The sequence below is a fragment of the Lithobates pipiens genome, unplaced genomic scaffold, assembly GCF_037356315.1.
Source record: "Lithobates pipiens isolate NorthernLeopardFrog02 unplaced genomic scaffold, aLitPip1_a1.2 Scaffold_25, whole genome shotgun sequence".
Taxonomy (NCBI): domain Eukaryota; kingdom Metazoa; phylum Chordata; class Amphibia; order Anura; family Ranidae; genus Lithobates; species Lithobates pipiens.
In genome coordinates, this window is record NW_027507787.1 from 233,051,487 (window position 1) to 233,073,476 (window position 21,990).

Below are 21,990 nucleotides of genomic sequence, written 5' to 3' on the forward strand. Positions count from 1 at the left end.
ACCAGAGCTTTTTATGGGCTTCATAACAAAGGGGAGTGAATACATACGCACATGCCAATTATCAGTTTTTTTTATTTCTGAAAAATAATTTTATGTATATAGTTTTCTAATTTTACTTCTCCCACTTAGACTATTGTGTTCTGATCCATCACATATAATTTAGATTAAAAAAAAACATTGAACTAAAGTCTGTAATGTAACAAAATAGGTAAAAAGCCAAGGGGGTGAATACTTTTGCAATGCACTGTATATTGTTATACACAAGGTATGGTGCCAAGGATACCGGATTTTCTTACTCAGTTTAGTAAGAAAACCGTTTTAATATAAAATTAAGTCTCCTTACAGTTTGCAGAGGTGGAGAAATTCGCAATTCCAGAAGGGAACATCCAAGGGACATAAAGATGATGGCCCCAAAACTGATTTTTCAAAATAGTCCTAGTGGGGTTTTTTTTTTTTTTTTTTTACGGCAAAGGTTTACAAAATGCATCGGCACACCCTGATCCTTGGCCCAAACAGCATTTTATGCAATCCAAATGGCCTGATCATCAGAAGATCAAGGTGCGCCAAAGAATTATTCCCCAGGTGTATGGCCATCAAACTCGAGATGCATCCTTTTTATGGATGGTTGGATTCAACTCTAGACCCAGAATAAATGTAATGTTTTGTTCTTACTTTTGGGAAAACTAAAAAACAAAACTAGAGGACTATTTTGTGGATTTCAGTGGGTGTTTCACCGCTGACATTCGCCACTCCAAGGAGGTGCATGGATGGTCCCATCAGGTCTGCCTGGAAAACGGATAGGCAGATCTGATCAGACAAGCCTGCATGACCGGGGCCTAAGAGTTCCCTTCATTGGAACTAAGGGGACAAACCCTGAAAAACAACCCCACACCATAATCCCCCCTCCCCCCCCACCACCAAATGGTTTGGACCATTGCGCAAAGGTCCATAAAGAGCATCTTTGGGATTAGAGCAGAGACTGCGAGCCGGGCCTTCCAAGTGCCTGTCCTCACAAATGCTCTTCTGGAAGAATTGGTCAAACGTTCCCATAGACACACTCCTAAACCTTGTGGACGGCCTTCCCAGAAGAGTTGAAGCCGTTATAGCTGCAAAGGGCGGGCCAACTCAATATTGAACCCTACGGACTAAGACTGGGATGTCATTAAAGTTCACGTGCGTGTAAAGGCAGGTGTCACAATACTTTTGACAATATAGTGTGTTATGGAGGCTCGTCTCTGCTCTACGTTGAATGTCTCCTCAGGTTGCCATGCCAACGTGTGCCATTTTACTGACGCCTATAGACCATGTAGCTGTAGATGACTCCTAATAAACCGGGTGTTCTTCACATTAATGTTTTCTATGGAAAAGGCCACGCTAAAGGGTCTTCAGATGCGTAGGTCAGCCCGCTGTGTCTGTGCGTGCTTTCGAGTTTTCTGTAATTGCCGGATTTCTAAGAAAAATTGAGTGACGAGGACGAGCCAGTAATGGGAAGATCTGACACTGGAGTTAATGGACACTCCTGGGATGGTTGCTCGTGGATTCTGAACTAGGAGCTGAGACGGGAAAGGGCGTTTTTATTAAGTTCACTTATCTTGAATAGGATGAGCCCTGGGGCCATCACAGACCACATCATAGACCTCAATCTTCCTCCATTAACCTTGGTTATGGAGCTCCTCCAACGATCAAAGGACTGGACTACTAAGAAACGAGGGATTTCTGAAGGTGGCATCTTGTGTATTGAGCAATAGATTAGAGATTATTATTATTGATGTAACCTTTTTATGATTTTTTTTTTATTTTTTTTCATCTTATTTTTGTCTAAGCCTGTATACAGGCAATACAATCGGCATTTAAAGGAAAACGTTGGTTCTTTTTCAATTTTTTAAGGAGATTTTTGTAACCAACTCCGTTTGGAATGTGAAATTCTAGGAAGGTTTTATCCCCCCTTCATAACCAGGACAATTTTTGCTATTTAGCACTGCGCTACTTTTAACGTGTAATTGCGCAGCCATGCAACACTGTACCCAAATTAAATTCGTGTGTGTGTGTGTGTGTGTATGTATATATAATAATTTTTTTTTTTTTTTTTTTTTTTACGAATAAGATTTCTTTTGTTGGTATTTGATCACCGCTGACTTTTTATATAATAATAATTTTAAAAAAAGACCAAAAATATTGAAACAAAATAGACTACATTTTTCTTCTTTTTGTTTATAAAACATCCAATAAAAATAAAACTTTTTTTTTTTTTTTCATAAATGGGTCAAAATGTCTTTGGTATTAAAAAAAAAAAAAAAAGTGCATGTTGATTGGTTAGTGTGAAAGTTATGGCGTCTACAAACCAGGAGATATAGATTTGTACATTTGAAGCGCCTGAAGAAATGGGTTGTTTTAGGCCCCTTTCACACTTGTGCGACTTTGGACATTAGACATGCGCAGAATGAAAAAATTTGATCCGTTATTTACATAAATTAGTTTAGTTAATTTTTGTTTAATCCATTTAATTCACTTTTGGAATTTTGTATTTGAATCGATTTTGAATGTTTGAAAGTTTTCGAATTCCCAAAGAACATTGCTTGAGGGAGTCCTGCTTAGTTAAGCCTTGGCCATAGCCTTGCAATGCCTCATGGGACTTGAAGTTTTGGAACAGCTGGAGGGCCGCCAGTTTGAGACCCCCCTGGTAGCGCAATTATGGGGGAAAGGATCAATGTTGCAAACCGAGCCACAAGGAGGAGAGTACATATTCAAATTAGTATATGTTGAATGCATCCAGTTCTAGGGTGTCGGAGAACACGTGCGCCTACTGGCTGAAAAAGAGAAATGAAGCCCCAGTACAAATTTTTGACGCTTTTGTCTACTTGTGTTCTATTCAATTGTTATTATTGCATCTTGTCTGCAACTAAATTATTACACCAGATTTCGGGGACAATAAAGACGATTTCAAGGGAATTCTAGCTTTGTTTCAGTAATGGCGTCCCAGCTGTCTGCCCACGCTTTACAATTGCAAATGGAATTGCTTTAATGCGAGTTAATTGTATATCTGCACACATGAAAATGGATGAAGTGAGGGATGTTTTGCAGTCTGCATTGAGGCTTCAGAAATAACGTTCTCTGATTTTTGTGTTGTTTTGTTTTTCAGGCTCCTTCATACATACGGGAATATGCTCGAGTGTACATCGGCGGGAGCAAGACTCTGTCCTCAAAGGTAACAATGAACAAGACTGAGTATCTTTCAGGCCATGTTGGAGGTCCTTCTGTACGCCGTGAAGAAGGCGGGGGATCCTCCTTACCCCGAGAAGGAGGCGGGGGATCCTCCTTCCCCCTGAGAAGGAGGCGGGGGATCCTCCTTCCCCCTGAGAAGGAGGCGGGGGATCCTCCTTCCCCCTGAGAAGGAGGCGGGGGATCCTCCTTCCCCCTGAGAAGGAGGCGGGGGATCCTCCTTCCCCCTGAGAAGGAGGCGGGGGATCCTCCTTCCCCCTGAGAAGGAGGCGGGGGATCCTCCTTCCCCCTGAGAAGGAGGCGGGGGATCCTCCTTCCCCCTGAGAAGGAGGCGGGGGATCCTCCTTCCCCCTGAGAAGGAGGCGGGGGATCCTCCTTACCCCCGAGAAGGACCCGGGGGTCCTCCATACGCCGAGAAGGAGGTGGAGGTCAAGTTCCTCCACCCCAAACTTGCTCATCCATGTCTTTATGGACCTTGCTTTGTGCACTGGTGCGCAGTCATGTTGGAACCAGAAGGGGACGTCCCCAAACTGTTTTCACAAAGTTGGGAGCATGAAATTGTCCAAAATGTCTTGGTATGCTGACGCCTTAAGAGTTCCCTTCGCTGGATCTAAGGGGCCAAGCCCCACCCCTGAAAAACAACCCCCCACACCATAATCCCCCTCCACCTAATGATTTGGACCAGTTCACAAAGCAAGGTCCATAAAGACATGGAGGAGCGAGTTTGACCTGCACAGAGTCTTGACCTCAACCTGATAGAACACCTTTGGAATGAATTAGAGCGAAGACGGCGAGCCAGGACTTCTCGTCAAACATTCCCATAGACGCATCTCCTAAACCTTGACAGCCTTCCCAGAAGAGTTGAAGCTGTTAAAGCTGCAAAGGGCAGGCTGACTCAATATTGAACCCTAAAGACTAAGACTGGGAGGCCATTAAAGTACACATACCTGTGTAAAGACCAGATGTCCCAATACTTTTGATATATAGATAAAATAAATTTCTCTAACCTGGACAGCAAGTGGTTGTACCAGGATCATGGATATAGCTGCAGCCACGATCCTGGTATTGTTCGGGTTCTGTATTGTAATCCTGGGGGGCTCTCCAGTAACCCATTCACTTTTCTAGTACTGTGTAGCCCACCTACAAGCTGTTCTTGTGCTCCTCTGTCCCACCCGGGGAGCCCGGACCACTATGAGGTCAGGACGACTGCCTACATAGAAGATGGAGGAGCCTCAGTTCCCCCAGTTCCTCTCTGATGAATGAAGCTGGAAGTGACAAGGATTTAATCACTTCCACTTTCAGAGTGGTTATTCCCCCGCGTGCTACATCCAGAGAAGCAGTTAATTAAACACAATCTGTGCTTGATCAGCTGCCTTGAAGGTCATGGGAGACATCAAGGGGTCTAATAGGCCCCTAATCTCTCCATAGAAAGTACCTGCATCTGCCCAAATCTATTACAAGGGGTGTAGTGTTCACCTCTTGTGAAAGAAATAAGGTTAAAAGAAAAATTAAATTTGAAGCCCCCCGACTTGGGTAGGTAGGTCTGGCACGTGCACAAGCTCGCTCCACGGGGGAGGGGATGTTTAAGTCTAAGCTTGTAACCATCAAAGGCTTTTAAAACGTCTCCTGTAGACCATTTTAGGTACTGCAGTTGATCACCATTTCACAGACGCGCACAATTTTAAGACCCCTTTCACCCTTTGGCCACCCGTGCGTTTAGCGGTAAAGCACCGCTAGTTTTAGCAGCTCTTTACTGCTGTTTTAAGAAGGTTTTTAAAAACGCCCGTGTTGCAGCGCTTCCAAATCGCTTTTCAGGTGCTGCCCATTCATTGCAACCACCCCCAAAGATGCTGCGTGCACAAGTTTTTCTAGGGTGAAAGATCGGGCTTTCGCATTCAGGTGGCATGGGAGGCAGTTTTCAGGTGCTAGAGCTAAAATGCCTGAAAACTGCCTCATTGTGAAAAGGGTATAAATCTTCACATTTGCTATCTATTTACTATTTTTATATTTGACAAAAAAAAAAAATTGTGTGTTGTGTGCATCAAAATTCATTGACGTGTATTTTTATGCATTTTGATAAACTGCTACACAAATTGCATGTGACATAAAAGAAAAAACAGCCACCATTTTATTCTCAAGGGCAGGGGTGGCAACTCGGGGCCCTCTAGCTCCAGCTACAAGTCGCATCATGCCTCTGGGAGTGATTGTAACTGCCAGCCTTGCAATGCCTCATGGGAAATGTAGTTCCACAACAGCTGGAGGGCCCCAGTTTGCTTACCCCGGCTCTAGGGTAGCTGCTTTCGGAAAATGTATCATGTTTGGAGGTTCTAAGTAATTTTCTAGCAAAAAAATATTTTTTTTTCTTTTTTTTTATTATTATTATTTTGTATTTTTTTTTTTTTTTTATCTTATTGTATTTCATTATATGTTTATTGGTTTTGCAAGTAAAGAAAGTGAAAACCTAAAATATAGGGTAAAAAATTTATTTCTTTACATGAAAAATGCCCGAAAAAAATGGCTACAGCATGGACTTGCTTTGCCGAGAGGGGTATCCATGGACATCCTCCCATGATCACACTGCCTGTGTGCCCTCCTGCAACATGCTCTGTGATTGCGGAGTCCTTTGGACTTAGCTGATGGGGGTAAAGGGCCAATCATAGCGGCCCTTTACCCACATGCCCAATCACAGCTAAACACAAGCCAGTTATCTGCATTCTTTTCCTCACACTGACAGCGAGAGGAGGGGAGAAGAGAGACGATAACCGGCTTGTGTTAAAGGGACATCTACACTGATAATCGAGGCAGGGAATATCAGCACTGCCGCCTCAGTGCCCATCAGTGAAGGGGAAAAAATTACCTGTTTTGTAGAGCTGCACGATTAATCGTCATCGCAATTTTTTTTTTTTTTTTCCTGTTGCGATCTTGACTAAAGTGTTTCCTGATTCTTACTATGCAAAGAATTCTCTCTGCTCTTCTGAAGCCACAGCCCTCAAAAGAAAGAGATAGACTGGGCAGTCTGCCAAGAATCACAACATGCATCAGTTGAACTTAAGTAGAAAATTTGTAACAATTTGTCAATGGAATAGAGTTCATGTGTAAGTGAAAAAAGTTTAACCGCTTAAACACTAAACCCTTTTCTGACATTTGTTGGTTTCGAGTTAAAAATCTTTTTTTTTTTTGCTAGAAAATTACTTAGAACCCCCGAACATATAAAAAAAAAATAATATATATATATATATATATATATATATATATATATATATATATATATATATATATATATATATATATAATATTATTATTATTATTTTTTTCCCATTTTTAGTAGACGCCCTAAAGAATAAAATGGTGGTTGCAAAATTTTAGGTCACACTGTATTTGCGCAGTGGTCTTTCAAACGCAAATTTTTTATTTTTTTGGAAAATTAAAAAAGAAAAAAAACTAACCAGTAACGTTAGCCATTATTATTATTATTATTAATTTATTTTTTTGTATAATGTGAAAGATTTTACGTCACAAGAGAATCGTGATCTTTTTACGCTAAGTGAAAAAAAATGTGATTCTCATTTTGGCCAGAATTGTGCAGTGTAAATTTGTAAAAATGTCATTTTTAAATTTGAAATACTAATTTCCCCGACCCCCCCCCGTAATTGTCAACCAATTAGAAATAATGTTCTGAGGTGTAATCTGCATTTTCTGAGACTTTTCAGATGTGATTTGTGTTCTTTGTACGATCTCTCTTGTTATAAAGATGTACAGTATGTCCTATGGTCTGGAGCTCCATCTAGTGGTCATAATGAGGTATTTTACTACTGCCCTGCAATAGAAGAACATTCATTCAAAGGAGGCAATAGCCTAACCACTTGCCGCCCGCAATACATGTGTATACATACAGGGGCAGACTGGCAGCACTCAGGGCCCCCCGGACCAAATAAAGCAAGGGCCCCCTGTCTGACCCCACCCATGGTCCGCCCCTGACTCCCTCCCCTATATTATGCACAAAGTACAACTTCTGCGTTTTTATTTAATGGGACCTGGGGGGGGGGGGTGTCCCTCTCTAACAGTGTCCATTAGACAGACAGTCTGCAAAGTGTCCCCCGCAGGTCCCATTAGTGACTACAAAGGGATATAATGGGACCTGAAGGGGGGGGGGGGGCTCTTTCTAACATGGTGTACAGTGAACACCTTCATTCACTCTGGTCCTCATGGGACCCCCTCCTTGTGACACGACTTTCCCCCCTGCCCCAACCTCTCACAAAGTAGAAATAAAATTGACACACTCTAGTGCTCCTCTTACCTTAACTATGGGTACTGTAGCTGTGGCTGGCTCCCGCATACTCTGTGGCTGGCTGGCCCTGCTGTGGGTGGGTCACCTTGGGTGGTTGGCTGGCACCCTGGCCCTGCTGTGGGTGGGTCACCTTGGGTGGTTGGCTGACACCCAGGCCCTACTGTGCGTGGGTCATCATGGGTGGTTGGCTGGCACCCTGGCCCTACTGTGGGTGGTTGGCTGGCACCCTGGCCCTGCTGCTGGTGGGTTACCTTGAGTGGTTGGCTGGCACCCTGGCTCTAATGTGGGTGGGTCATCGTGGGTGGTTGGCTGGCACCCTGGCCCTACTGTGGGTGGTTGGCTGGCCCTGCTGTGGGTGGGTCATCATGGGTGGCTGGCTGGCTGGCACCCTGGCCCTGCTGTGGGTGGGTCATCGTGGGTGGTTGGCTCGCACCCTGGCCCTGCTGTGGCTGGCTGGTGTGTCCTCTCCTCCTCCGCCCTTTATGGGCACTGTTTGCCGAGGCGAAGGAGGGCTTGAAGGCAGGCAGCGGCTTTTGCCCTATCGGGGACAGTAGAACAAGAAGGTTTGCAGCAGGCCCAGAGGCGCAACACATAATGACATTGCATGCATACAGGTCCTCTCGGTGTCCATTTGAAAAGAGGCGAAAAGAGACCAAATTGTCTCGGATTGCCTCTATGGCCTTGGAGGACAGGAGCGACGTCATGATGTCACTTCCTGTGTAGGGTGGAAGTAAACTATTGCTTGGGAAAAAAAAAAGATTAACGGAAAGATTTGGGGTCTTTTTGACTCCCGATCTCTCCATAAAGAGTACCCGTGATCCCTTATTTATATTACCGCACCAATTTTATTCTGTAGGGTTTCTGCTGAAAAAAAAAATGTTTGAGGGTTCTAAATAATTTATAGCAAAAAATACGGATTTAAACTTGTAAACAAAAAGTGGCAGAAAAGGCCGGGTCAGCAAGTGGCTAAACTTTTTTTTTTTTTTTTTTTTGTTTAATTTTTGCCCAATTCTCACAGAACGAACGTATATGCAGATTTTCTGGCTGAATTACTATGCACTTTTTATTTTTACGTAAAGTTGTGTTTTTTTTTTTTTTTTTTTTTAATTTACACCAAACATTTATTGTTCAGATTTGTCTGTGTGTGTTTATATCTATTTCACAATTGTGGAAGGCCCGGGTGATCTTTTTATATGTATAGATTGTTTAGAATATTCTCCTCCCCGTCTGTACAGGATGACCTGGATTTGCCGTCCTCGCGGTCTTCGTTCGTGAAGGGAAATCCAAAGAGAAGCCGGTTGGCCTCGTCGCCTGGCTCTTCCGCCTCTCAGCAGGAGCTGACGCAGCAGCGGACGGAGCAGGCGCTGCGGGATCTCTTCCAGCACGTCCACAGCATGCCGGACTCCGCCAAGAAGAAGAAGCTCCTTCGTCAGGTAGGTGGAGACCCCCCCGATCTACCGAATGAGACCCCGCCCCCCCCCGATCTGCTGCATAAGGAGACCCCCCCCATCTGCCGCATAAGGAGACCGCCCCCCGATCTTGCGTATAAGGAGACACCCTGCCCCCCCCCCCCGATTTACAGAATAATGAGATCACCCAGAACAGAAATGTTCTCTGTTGAAGCTGTATTAAACCACAAAATGTAATCTATTGCAGCTTACCAATCATTGGATGTGGCGGCTGCATTTGTTTTATTATTTTTAGTTTTATTATTCTCCCCTCTGTTTTTTCACCTGGTGATCTGGCCAATAACACACCTCTTATATTAGAGTATACACCCCCCCCCCCCCCCCCCCTCTGGATTGAGGAAAACAGCAGGCACAGTAGACCGCACCATTGTCGGTCGGGGGTGGGGGGCGGTGAGTGTTGGACTAGAAGATTTAAATACGCTAAGAAATTGAACCATGTAGGAACCTTGAATAATTATTCTAATTTCTCTTGGGATTGATAAAATAATTTGAATTTTAATCATTTGCCATCAATGAACATCTGGGAGTTCTAACCATGTTGCAGTCGGTTTATACTATGATTAGTATGTACTTGTACTGCCCTCTACTGGCCAAGCTTCTTAATGTAAGAGGCTCTTTAACCTGTGTGTAATTTTTATATATATATATATTCTGTATATCCATTTTATTCTCCATCTATAAATAATACGCTAAATATATATTTATTTTGCGTATAGATAGATGGAGAATAAAATATATAGATTTATATTTAGGGGAAAAAAATATTTGCTCTCCTGCTGATTTTGTATGTCTGATCAGTCTATAATTTTATTGGTCGGTTTATTATAACAGTGAGAGACAGAGTAACAACTAAAATATACAGAAAAATGCATTTCACAAAAGTTATAAATTGATTTGCATTTTAATGTGTGAAAAAAGTATTTGATCTCCTATCGATCAGCAAGATTTCTGGCTCCCCGGTGTCTTCTTTACAGGTAATGAGCTGAGATTAGGAGCACTCTCTCTCTCTCTCTCTCTCTCTTAAAGGGAGTGCTCCTAATCTCAGCTTGTTACCTGTATAAAAAACACCTGTCCACAGAAACAACCAATCGAATTCCAATCTCTCCACCATGGCCAAGACCAAAGAGCTGTCCAAGGATGTCAGGGACAAGATTGTAGACCTACACAAGGCTGGAATGAGCTATAAGACCATCGCCAAGCAGTGAGAGGGGTGACAACGGTTGGTGCGATTATTGGCAAATGGATGAAATGTAAAATAACAGTCAATCTCCCTCAGTTTGGGGCTCCATGCCAGATCTCACCTGGTGGAGTTTCAATGATAACGGTGAGGAATCAGCCCAGAACTACACGGGAGGATCTGGTCAATGATCTCAGCTGGGACCATAGTCACCAAAAAAACATTTGGTAACACACTACGGCATGGAGAACTGAAATCCTGCAGCACCCGCAAGGTCCCCCTGCTCAAGAAATCACATGTACAGGACCATCAGTTTTCTAATGAATGGTTCAGAGGAGGACTGAGAGGAAGTGTTGTGTTCAGATGAGACCAAAATTGAGTTCTTTGGCATCAACTCACCGTGTTTGGAGGAGGAGGAATGCTGCCTATGACCCCAAGAACAACACCACCCCCCCCCCCCCCATGTCCCACATGGAGGTGGAAACATGATGCTTTGGGGTTTTTTTCTGCTACTTCACTGCATCAAAGGGATGATGGACGGGACCATGTACCATCAAATCTTGGGTGAGAACCTCCTTCCCTCAGCCAGGACATTGAAAATGGGTGGTGGATGGGTATTCCAGCATGACAATGACCCAAAACACAGGGCCAAGTCAACAGAGGAGTGACTCAAGAAGAAGCACATTAAAGTCCTGGAGTGGCCTAGCCAGTGTCCAGACCTTAATCCCATAGAAAATATGGGGAGGGAGGTGAAGGTTCGAGTCACCAAACGTCAGCCTGGAAACCTCAATGACTTGGAGAGGATCTGCAAAGAGGACAAAATCCCTCCTGAGATGTGTGCAGAGCTGGCGACTACAAGAAACGTCTGACCTCTGCGATCGCCAACAAGCGTTTTGCGACCAACTACTAAGCCATGTTTTGTGAACGGGTCAAATACTTATTTCACTCATTAAAATGCAAATCAATTTATAACTTTTTTGAAATTTGTTTTTCTGGATATTTTTCTTGTTCTGTCACTCACTGTTATAATAAACCGACCAATAAAATTATAGACGATCGTTTGTCAGTGGGCAAAAATCAGCAGCCGATCAAATACTGTTTTTCTCTCACTGTATTGTGTGTAATTGACACGTGTGTGTGTGTGTATATAATAAATATATATATATATATATATATATTATTGGCAGGTTTACATGCATCTTTGTGTTCTGCATAGCAAAGCCATTTTATGACCAAAAATACTTGATACAACTTTATTATTATTATTTTTTTTTTTTTATTAGTTCAATAAAAATAACCCAGGAACACCAGATGTCACTGCTGGAAATAGACACACTCGCTCACGTTCTTTTAGTGGAATGATTAAGGTAAAGTTCTGCTGTTGTAAGTGCAACCAACCGCTTATTTGTTGTGGGTTTGTTTTTGTTTTTTTGTTTTATTTTGCAAACCAAATGTATTTCCATTTTGGGCTCTTCCTCCCTCTAGTGGACAATTGATAAATGGCATAGTACGTTTTTTCTACATAAAGACCTCTATCATTAATGTGATTTGTTCTGTTTGAGTGGTTATCAATTTATAAGCTAAAGAGATGCGGCCCCCCTCACCAAGGGGCCACACCTATTGATTCTCTCTCTCTCTCTCTCTCTCTCTCTCATCGATATATATATATATATATAGTGTGTGTGTGTGTGTGTGTGTATATCTCGATCGCTATATAGTGTGTGTGTGTATCTATATCTCTAGATAGTGTGTGTGTGTGTATATATATATATATATATATATATATATATATATATATATATATATATATATATATATATATTACACTTACACACATACACTCTAGAGATATAGATATATACACACACAGATAGATGGAGATATATCTCTATCTCTCTATCTCTAGATAGTGTGCATCTATCTCTAGATTGTGTGTGTGTGTATGTGTATATATATACATTTTTTTTATTTTTTATTTATGTTCTCTAATATATATGCTGGAGAGGAGTGTCAGACTGCAGCGCTAATAGAGGAGATGAGGGTCAGAGAGGGAGGACAGGATACATTGTTGGTGGGGGAGAAGCTGCAGAAGACAATAGGAAGATGTTAGGTGAGGCTGGTAGAGATCAGTGATATTCCCCCAATCACTGTTCCCACTACAGACTGCTGAGGGCCGCATATCATATACCAAAGGGCCGCATGCTGTCCTCTGGGCACAGGTTGGTCACCGGTGGGTCTACTGTCATATTACAGGACACGGGAATGATGGATCTACATCCTGAGGCTGAGGACTAATGCTATAAATATGGAAGTTCTGTCTCTAAAAGCCACCGAAGTTCAGATTCCCGTCCACTTGGCTCTGCTCCCCCCACTTTGTCTAATGCTTGTTAAAGATCCTTGGAGGGGGCGGAGTTATTTTCCATTGGTGGTTCTCCTATGGAAGCGTGTCTCTCGGGATCTCTGCTATTCACTGGCCTCTCGGTTGTGGATGGAGAATGTTCTTCGTTGGATTAGAGAGCCCCTCCCTTCTACCTCTAAGGCCCCAATCACAGCTGAGCGAAGTGTTTTCAGGCAGAAAGTTGCGCAATTTTGCAGAGTTTTTCACTGCGTTTTTCCACGATTTTGTGCAGGTCAAAAGGTCACCAATGTAAAAAGCGGGAAAACGCCCAAATCTGCCTTTAAAAAAAAAAAAAGCTTCAGGCGTTCGGAGTGGAGATGTGAACAATCTCCATAGAGAATAATATATATATATTTCCCCTCCAGCGTTTTGTAGCTTCAGACTTCAAGCTACAAAACGCTCAGATGTGACTGTGGCCTACGATTTGTCTCACATGATGTCATCATAGCTCATTCTCATGGAAGTAAAACTCCTTTTTTTATTTATATCTACAGTATCTCACAAAAGTAAGTACACCCCTAAGTGAAAATGTCCAAATTGGGCCCAATTATTAATTTTCCCTCCCGGTGTCATGTGACTCGTTAGTGTTACCAAGGTCTCAGGTGTAAATGGGGAGCAGGTGTGTTAAATTTGGTGATATATATATATATATATGTATGTATATGTATTTTTTATTTATTTTTTTATCTGTTTTGATTAGCGCAAAGTATTAGGTGGACAGGTGGCATCTGAAAGGAAGAGCCGAACGATATCCCCTCCGATCTCCTCACATGGATCTCAAGTTAAAGAAAACCTGAAATATGTAAGTAGTTGTAAAACGTCAGTTTTTATATAAATAAGACAAACCCGGAAGACAATAAAAGTGTGTATAGATATAGAGATGTGGTCTCCAAACTGCAGGGGGGGGGGGGGGCGGATGTGGCCCTTTGCTTGCTTTTATCCAGCCCTTGATTTCTCCAACTGACACCAATGATGGGGCACTAGTCCTCCCACTGACTCCAACGATGGGGCACTATTCTGTCCACTGACGATGGGGCATTGGCAAAACTGGGCATCAGTTTTTTTTTTTTTTTTTTTTTTTTTTTTTTTCTTGTGATCCTCCTCACAAGTACACATGGAAATAATTAACATATCATCTCCCCCCATTCCTGGGTGTACATTCCTCTGCATTGCATTGAGGTATATGGAAGGGGCTGTCTGCGCATGCCTGGGGTATGAGGCGCTCACCTAGAGCCTGCTTTTATATCCGATCCATAGGATAATCTTAGTGACTTTGATGGCAGTCATAGATTTGTGGTCAATTATAATGATATGCGGCTCTGTGACGGTTATTTTCTATCTACAGTCCCCCCAGGATTCCCCAGCACTGTACTTCTCCCGGGCGAAGGTGAAACTCTCCGCTGACCTCCAGGAGAGACGACTCAGGAAAGAGGTTGGCTGATGATAGTCATTCCCTTCTTTGTACTTGCATGTTTCCCCCCCCCCCCCCCCCCATCCCTCGACACCCCCCCCTACAATCTCACTACTTTTTATATTATAATAAGCCTTTCTGTGAGCCCAGAGGTGCTTAATGTTGCCAGTTGGGGGGCCATCTTTGCCTACCTTGGACTCAAAAGAAGTGGGTGGAATGAGGGCCAATGATAGGCTGGCATAAAGGGAGGTCTGGAATTTGCCCTTTAACACTTTTTTTGCCTCTTGCACTTGTGATTGAGCCCTTAGTTTGCGGCACCCTTAGAGCTCATTCACATTTAAAGTTGGGGGATGATAAAACCCTGCGGTTGTGTCCCCCCCCACCCCACAATTCTCTACTCCCTTTACTGTAGCTGCTGAGGCAGCAACCAAAGGTGTAGAAATGCTGCTGCAGGAATTAAGCCCCCCCCCCCCCCCCTTTTGCTTTTGGTTAGAGCCACCGCCTACCAATCATGACCTTTACAAGTAAATGGGGCCACTCTGCAAGCGACCCGCAACTCCATGCTTCTGCGGGGTCCAAGGGGGAAAAGCAGCACAACGCAGCCTGCTTTAACCCCTTGTTTCCTGTACTGCACAAGGTTGCATTGGCATGGACCATAGGGTGAGTACATGGATTGAAAACTGGCTACAAGGGCGAGTTCAGAGGGTGGTGATAAATGGGGAGTACTCGGAATGGTCAGGGGTCGGTAGTGGGGTCCCCCAGGGTTCTGTGCTGGGACCAATCCTATTTAATTTGTTCATAAACGACCTGGAGGATGGGGTAAACAGTCCAATCTCTGTATTTGCGGACGATACTAAGCTAAGCAGGGCAATAACTTCTCCACAGGATGTGGAAACCTTGCAAGAAGAGCTGAACAAATTACTGGGGTGGGGCAACTACATGGCAAACGAGGTTCAATGTAAAATAATGCATTTGGCAATGGCATGCAATGCCAAGCTGCTACTAGCATCTACTAGGACCCCCAGGTCCTTTTCAATCCTAGCTTCCCCCAGAGGTTCTCCCCCCAGTCTATAGATTGCATTCATATGTTTGCCATCATGGGTCTTATTGGTGTGCCTAATATAAAATACTAAAATCATGCGTAGTGTTGCCTATAGCAAATTTTAGTATGAACAAGCAGCAATCATTAAATTTATTGTCTTTAACCACTTCCCACCTGGCCAATGCACATATACGGCCGGGTGGGAGCCGTCTACTTCTGATAGGACGTTCAGGAACGTCCATCAGAAGGAGCAGGATCGTGCCCGCGCAGGGGCGTGATCCGGATGCGCCCGTGTCACCCGGACACGGCACATCTCAGATCGGCAGGAGGGCTCTGTGATTGGCCCTCCTGATCACATGACGGCCGTGTCCAATCACGGCCTTCATGTGATGTAAACAAACAGCCGGTTGCTAGGCAATCGGCTCCTCCTCTCCTCACACAGAAGTCATCGCTGAGGAGAGGAGAGCAGATCGCTGCAGCCGGCTGATGATCAGTGAGTATGAGCTGTTTTTTACAGCTTTTTACTCACTGATCACCAGTCTAGTGTAAATGCAAATCACCACACAGTATAAACACACCACACAGTATAAACACAATGTCCCCACACATGTCCCCAAAACATACATGTCCCCAAATAATAAATACACATGTCCCTAATAATAAAAACATGTCCCCCACATATGTCCCACTAAAATCACATGTCCCAATGATTATCTGCACACATATGTATGTGATCACCTGCACACATATGTACATGATCATTTGCGTACATATGTCCGTGATCACACAAACCAATTATTATACACTTAACGGAATTTTTTTTTTACCAAAAACATGTAGCAGAATACATTTTGGCTTAAATTTATGACAAAATTTGATTTTATTGGATTTCTTTTAAAATAGAAAAAATAAACTATTGTTTTTTTTCCAAATTTCCGCTTTTTTTGCACTTATATCGCAAAAAATAAAAAACGGAGTCGTGAATAAATACCACCAAAATAAAGCTCTATTTGTGCGAACAAAATGATAAAAATTTCATTTGGGTACAGTGTAGCATGACCGCGCAATTGTCACTGAAAGCGCGAGAGTGATGAAAGCTGAAAATTGGGCTGGGAAGGAAGGGGGCGAAAGTGCCAGTTATTGTAGTGGTTAAATAATCTATCTCTCCTTTCTCCTTGTTTAATAGGGATCCGGAAAGTTGAAAAGAGCTCAACCGTTATCTACACAAGAAACTTCAATATAAAAGGTCTTTCTCTGCAACTTCCAGGAGATCTCGGGGGGGGGGGGGTTCAGTTTATTTTTTTTTATTTTTTTTTTTTTTTATATGTTTACTTGTAAATATGCAATTTGTTTTTATCCTGTGGACAACTGTTACAAAGAAGCTGTGACATAACTAATCCTGTTTAGACTTTTACCCGACTCTGGGTTGTTTTGTAGCATTTTGGTTTTATGGGTCTTTTGTTAAATTTTATTACATTTTATTATTTTTAACACCAAAAAACATTATTTAATCAGTAAGCTATTGCCTGGATACTAAAGAATACAAACACGTGCATGCATGTTCCTAAAAGTTTTAATACAGTTAGAATTTGTTACAGAATTTGAATGTGATGTTGTGCAAGTTCTGTGGGGTTCCAGTTCTTCAGGAATCTATGTAATAGTCAATGATGGGGAAGTCCATGTACAATAGAGAAACCATGAATTTCGAATTTTCTTGGTACCTGGAATTTGTCCAGCCACGGTTTCACATGGAGGCAATTCCAATTACCCTGCAATGTGACTTGTAACGTATGCAGGTTTGGTGGCGAACATACATTAGAACTTTTAAAAGGTTGATAAACTCAGATTTAATTTTAGGTTTTGGTACCTCTATGACTAAGCCCTAATGGGCATGACAAAATGCAGCCTTTCTTAACATTTTTTTTTTTTTTTTTTTACCCTAGACTATAGGGACCCTTAAAATTAATGTTTAGGTCTTGGGGAACTCCTGGTAAAACCAATTTAATTGGGGACCACACTTACTGACGGCTAAAAAAAGATAATTTATATTCTTCAGCTAACTCTGCCAAGTATCGTTGCAGGCACTATCACATGAAAGGTAAATCATAGTTTAATGGGGTGTCAATCAACCAGCTGAAGGAACCCCTAGAAACTTCTGCAAGAAACCTTGTTGAGAATGTTGATTTATCTTCCATTTGTTGGTGGCTGCAGATTTCTGGGACCAGCCATTCTCAAGCAAGGTCTGTGGGACCCTCAGGCTCCTCCAAAAGTTGCTAGGAGATAGCCGATTAATTGCCCTTCCATTAACCAGTAAACTACATTGTATTTAATGGTGCCTGCATAATTCTGGGTCCAACCTTTCTCAACCAGGATCTATGGCACTCTCAGGCTCCTCCTAAAGGTTGCTAGGAGCTGATTGATCGATGGTGTCCACATGGTTCTGGGCCAACCGAGCTGATTGATTCACTGCTCATTTAATGGTTATTTACCCTCCATGTGTTTGTGCCTGCATAGTTCTGGGACCATTAAATGCGCAGTGAATCAATTGGCTCAAGGAACCCCTTGAAACCTGTGGAGAAAGCCTAGGGTCCCACATAACCATGGTTCAGAATGATTGGCCCCAGAACTATGCAGGCACATTCAAATGGAAGGATGATCACTGTTAAATGGAAGGGCACTCAATCGGCTCAGCTAAGCTCCTAGCAATCTTTGGCGGAACTTGAGGGTTCCACAAACCCTGAGACTGGTTGTCCCCTAAACTATGGTTAAGAAAGCTCTCTTATAGTGGTGGCCAGAATAACCACCCTTTCTGGCAGCTAAAAAGATAATTGGTGTTCTGCAACTGGCTATGCCAAGTGGCGTTGCAGGCACCATCGCATGAAAGGTCAATCGGGGTTTAGTGGTAGATCGGTGAATCCACTGGATTAAACCTATAGTTATACAGAACCCTAGTTGAGAATGGTTGGCCCCAGCAAATGTAAGGTAAATCACCTTTTTATATGAGCAGTGAATCAATCCGCCTAAGGAACCCCTAGAAACCTCTGGAGGAACCCTACGGTTTCACAGAATCTTGGTGGAGAATGGTTGGCCCCATGAGGCACCCTCAAATGGAAGGTTGATCGCCATTAAATGAGGGCAATTAATCGGCTCAAGCAACTCCTAGAAATCTTTTGGAGGAATCTGAGGGTTCTATAGGCCCTGATTAAGAATGGTTGGTTGGCCCAAAAAACGATGCAGGTACCATCTAATGGAAGGTAAACCATTGGTAAATGGTCAGTGAATCAATCAGCACAAGGAAACCCTAGAAACCTCTAGAGGAATCCCAGTGCTCCACAGAACCCTGGTTGAGAATGGTTGGCCCCAGAACCACGCAGGCACCATAAAATGGATGGTAGATCACTGTTAAATGGAAGGCCATTCAATCAGCTCAAAAAAAATAAAACTAGCAACCTTTGGAGGAACCTGAGGGTTCCACAGACCCTAGCTGAGAGTGGTTGGCTCCAGAACTATGGAAAGAAAGCCCTCTCTTATGGAAAGTTAAAAAGATAACTTGTGTTCTGCAACTGGCTATGCCAAGTGACATTGCATCAGGGTTTAATAGGAGGTTGAAACCTGTAGAGCAGTGGCTCTCAACTCCTGTCCTCAGGACCAACTAACAGGCCAGGTTTGCAAGATAACTAACATCACAGGTGATATCATTTGTTGATCAGTGATTGCAGTATATTCCAATCTGCATCTCCTCAAGGTAATACTTTAAATCTGGCCTGTTAGTGGGTCCTGAGGACAGGAGCTGGGAACCGCTGATCTAGAGGAACCCTAGGGTTCCACAGAACCCTGGCTGAAAATGGATGGCCCCAGAACCATGCAGGTACCATCAAATAGAAGGTAAACCACTGGTAAATGGGAGGACACTCAATCAGAAATCCCTGTAAACCTCCTAGAGGAACCCAGATTGAGAATTGCTGGTTTGAGACCATTGCGGCAAGATGCCCGGATCAGGAATTTTGAAGTGGTTGGGGGGAAGGAGGGAAGTGTGGCTGGTCTGTTCTGGAGCCTTTTAAAAAAATCTGTACCAAGTCAACCCACAATTACTAGTTTTGCGTAGATTAGCACTTTTATGTAAAAGAAAACAAGCTATGTATGTGAATATGATTGTGTATGGGGGAGTTATGTAAGTAAGTTCTTTTATATGGAGCATGTGAGCTGATTTGACCAAGTGACTAACTTGTTTTTTTAGAATGATAGTAACTGTTGAGGTTACATGGAAACCTGTATGTGTTTTTAAATGGATAATAGGGATGGTTGGTGTGAACTTTTACATTTCATAACCATCCTGCAGCCAGCAAAAGTCAAGTCGAATATTCTGTGTTTTTCACAAATGTTTTATAATGTGCATTTTGCTGCTTGGTAATGCATATAAAGCAGCAATATGTCTGTTTAAAATATATATATATTTTTTTATATACTGATGCCATGCGAATCCAAGTCTGCAGCTGCTGCTTTCCCTAGTTACACTGTCCACATTTCATCTATGAATGTGATGGTCTAAAAATGACCGCACCATTGTTGGGAATTAAAAAAAACAAATACATGGCACCTGTGGTCAGTAGGAATTGTGCCCCATTATTGGTGTTCGTGGGAGGAATAGTGCCTCATCATTGCTGTTCGTGGGAGGAATAGTGCCTCATCATTGCTGTTCGTGGGAGGAATAGTGCCTCATCATTGCTGTTCGTGGGAGGAATAGTGCCTCATCATTGGTGTCCGTGGGAGGAATAGTGCCTCATCATTGGTGTTCGTGGGAGAAATAGTGCCTCATCATTAGTGTCCGTGGGAGGAATTGTGCCCCACTGTCGGTGTCGGTGGAAGACGTGGTGCCTCATCGTTGGTGTCAGTTTGAGGAATAGTGCTCCAAGGGCTGAATAAAGGCAACCAAAGGATTGCAACTGCCCCACAGACCACAGTTTGGAGACCACTGACTTGCACTATTGAGATGTCAGTCTAGTGCTGTGGCCCAACTCCCAAAACCAGTGGTAGTTCTGAGGCAGGCACCAAATTGTGATGCCACAGAGGTGTGCTTTATCGTGGAAACCTTTGCCCCTCCTGACGCACACCTGGTATGAACTTTGGACACCTGCACTGTGCATTGTTTCTCCTAGTCATTTGTAATGTGCCCCAACAATCATCCATGCACTAAAGAATGAACCTTTAATGGTCAGGTTTGTTTTTCACTATGCAGATGTTTGTATTGAGGAAAAAAAAAGAATATTCATGGTGCCAAAATGCAAATTCATGCATTTATCAACACACACTTATGTGTTAAAAGGCACTGACTTCAGACAAGCCATAATATTCGCAACATTTTCCATTGCATCTAAATCGGCCATTCTCAACTAGGGTTTTGTAGAACCATAGGGCTCCTGCCAAGGTTACCAGGGGTTCCCTGAGCTGTGATGGACTGATTTCCTGTTTTTGGTTTCAGGCCCAGTTCCATTAGCCATCAACACAATGATCTTTTTATCTGTCTGTAAGGGTGGCATTCTTCTCACTGATCGCCAATGTCAGGAGCATTCTTCCCACTGGCCACCAGGGTAAGGGGCACTCTTCCCACTGGCCACCAAGGTAAGGGCTATTCTTCCCCACTGGCCACCACGGTAAGGGCTATTCTTCCCCACTGGCCACCACGGTAAGGGCTATTCTTCCCCACTGGCCACCAAGGTAAGGGCTATTATTCCCCACTGGCCACCAAGGTAAGGGGCATTCTTCCCACTGGCCACCAACGTAAGGGGCATTCTTCCCACTGGCCACCAACGTAAGGGGCATTCTTCCCACTGGCCACCAAGGTAAGGGGCATTCTTCCCACTGGCCACCAAGGTAAGGGGCATTTTTCCCACTGGCCACCAAGGTAAGGGGCATTTTTCCCACTGGCCACCAAGGTAAGGGGCATTTTTCCCACTGGCCACCAACGTAAGGGGCATTCTTCCCACTGGCCACCAAAGTAGGGGGCATTCTTCCCACTGGCCACCAAGGTAAGGGGCGTTCTTCCCAATGACCCCTGATTAAGTCATTTATAGCTACCTTTAAGGGTAGAGAAGGGCTGGTCTAAAATGTATTGAAAAAGTGTCTTACAGGAAATCTGGGGAGTAATAGTATCCCATCATTGGTATCAGTTGGAGGAATCGTGCCCCATCATTTGTATCAGCGAATAGGAATACATCATTGGAAAATTAGAGAAAATGTTATCTACAAAGAAAGTGATTATTTGCCATTTTCTTCTAGGATTTATAACTTTTTATAATTGGTTTCTGGATGGTGAATGTAATGCCTAGACACAAGAATTAGGATCCTTACAAAGGAGTGGAAGTAAATTGTATGTTCTCAGGTCCGTTTTCATTCGGCCCGTCAGTCCATCTCCTGGACAGAATTAATGTGCGATCCTCCTTTCCAGCTGTTTTCTTTTGTCACTGACCCGACCAAACAATACCAGACCTTCTTTTTCGGCTGCTATTTAAGTTCAGCGACGAAACCAAACAAAGTCTTGACAAATACAATACTGGGCTCTTTGTCCTCCTGAGCCGGCTTGTAAATAAAAAGAGCTGTTTGCCTTTCTGGAGACCTTTCTTTTAACGTTTGTTCTTCCCAAGGGATTTTCTAATGGCCCACTGGGCAAAATAGGGAATAGATGAGAATTCTAATCTCCAGCTTTGAGTGGTGGAATTCAGTTGGGTTCTCATCTTCTTATTTTAATGTGATAGAATAAGAATTGAAAGCAATTGTAGTACTAAAAAAATACATAAAAAATAAATAAAAAAATCTAAATTGCACGTGGTCTGATTAAGCTATGCCCTCAGTGACAAAATAAAACTTGTTTGTGATTAATTAGGACTTGATTGTAATAAAATAGGCCAGCTGCACGGTAGCTATTAGAACAAATTTATGGCGCCACTTGGAAAAACCAACCGCATGGCCCAATTATCTTTTTAGCTAAG

At 43.1% G+C, this 21,990-nt stretch overlaps 1 protein-coding gene across 1 annotated transcript in view; it reads left to right on the forward strand.

Annotated features, from left to right (window-relative positions):
• Nucleotides 1–21,609, forward strand: part of ARHGAP19 (Rho GTPase activating protein 19) — a 66,968-nt gene extending 45,359 nt beyond the window's left edge. The window contains exons 7-12 of the mRNA XM_077455661.1: nucleotides 3,140–3,205; nucleotides 8,743–8,940; nucleotides 11,437–11,520; nucleotides 13,252–13,353; nucleotides 13,897–13,983; nucleotides 16,191–21,609. Of these exons, the coding sequence (XP_077311787.1) occupies nucleotides 3,140–3,205; nucleotides 8,743–8,940; nucleotides 11,437–11,520; nucleotides 13,252–13,353; nucleotides 13,897–13,983; nucleotides 16,191–16,247 (594 nt within the window). The 3' untranslated portion in view covers nucleotides 16,248–21,609. The remainder of the gene's footprint in view (nucleotides 1–3,139; nucleotides 3,206–8,742; nucleotides 8,941–11,436; nucleotides 11,521–13,251; nucleotides 13,354–13,896; nucleotides 13,984–16,190) is intronic.
• Nucleotides 21,610–21,990: the final 381 nt, after the last annotated feature.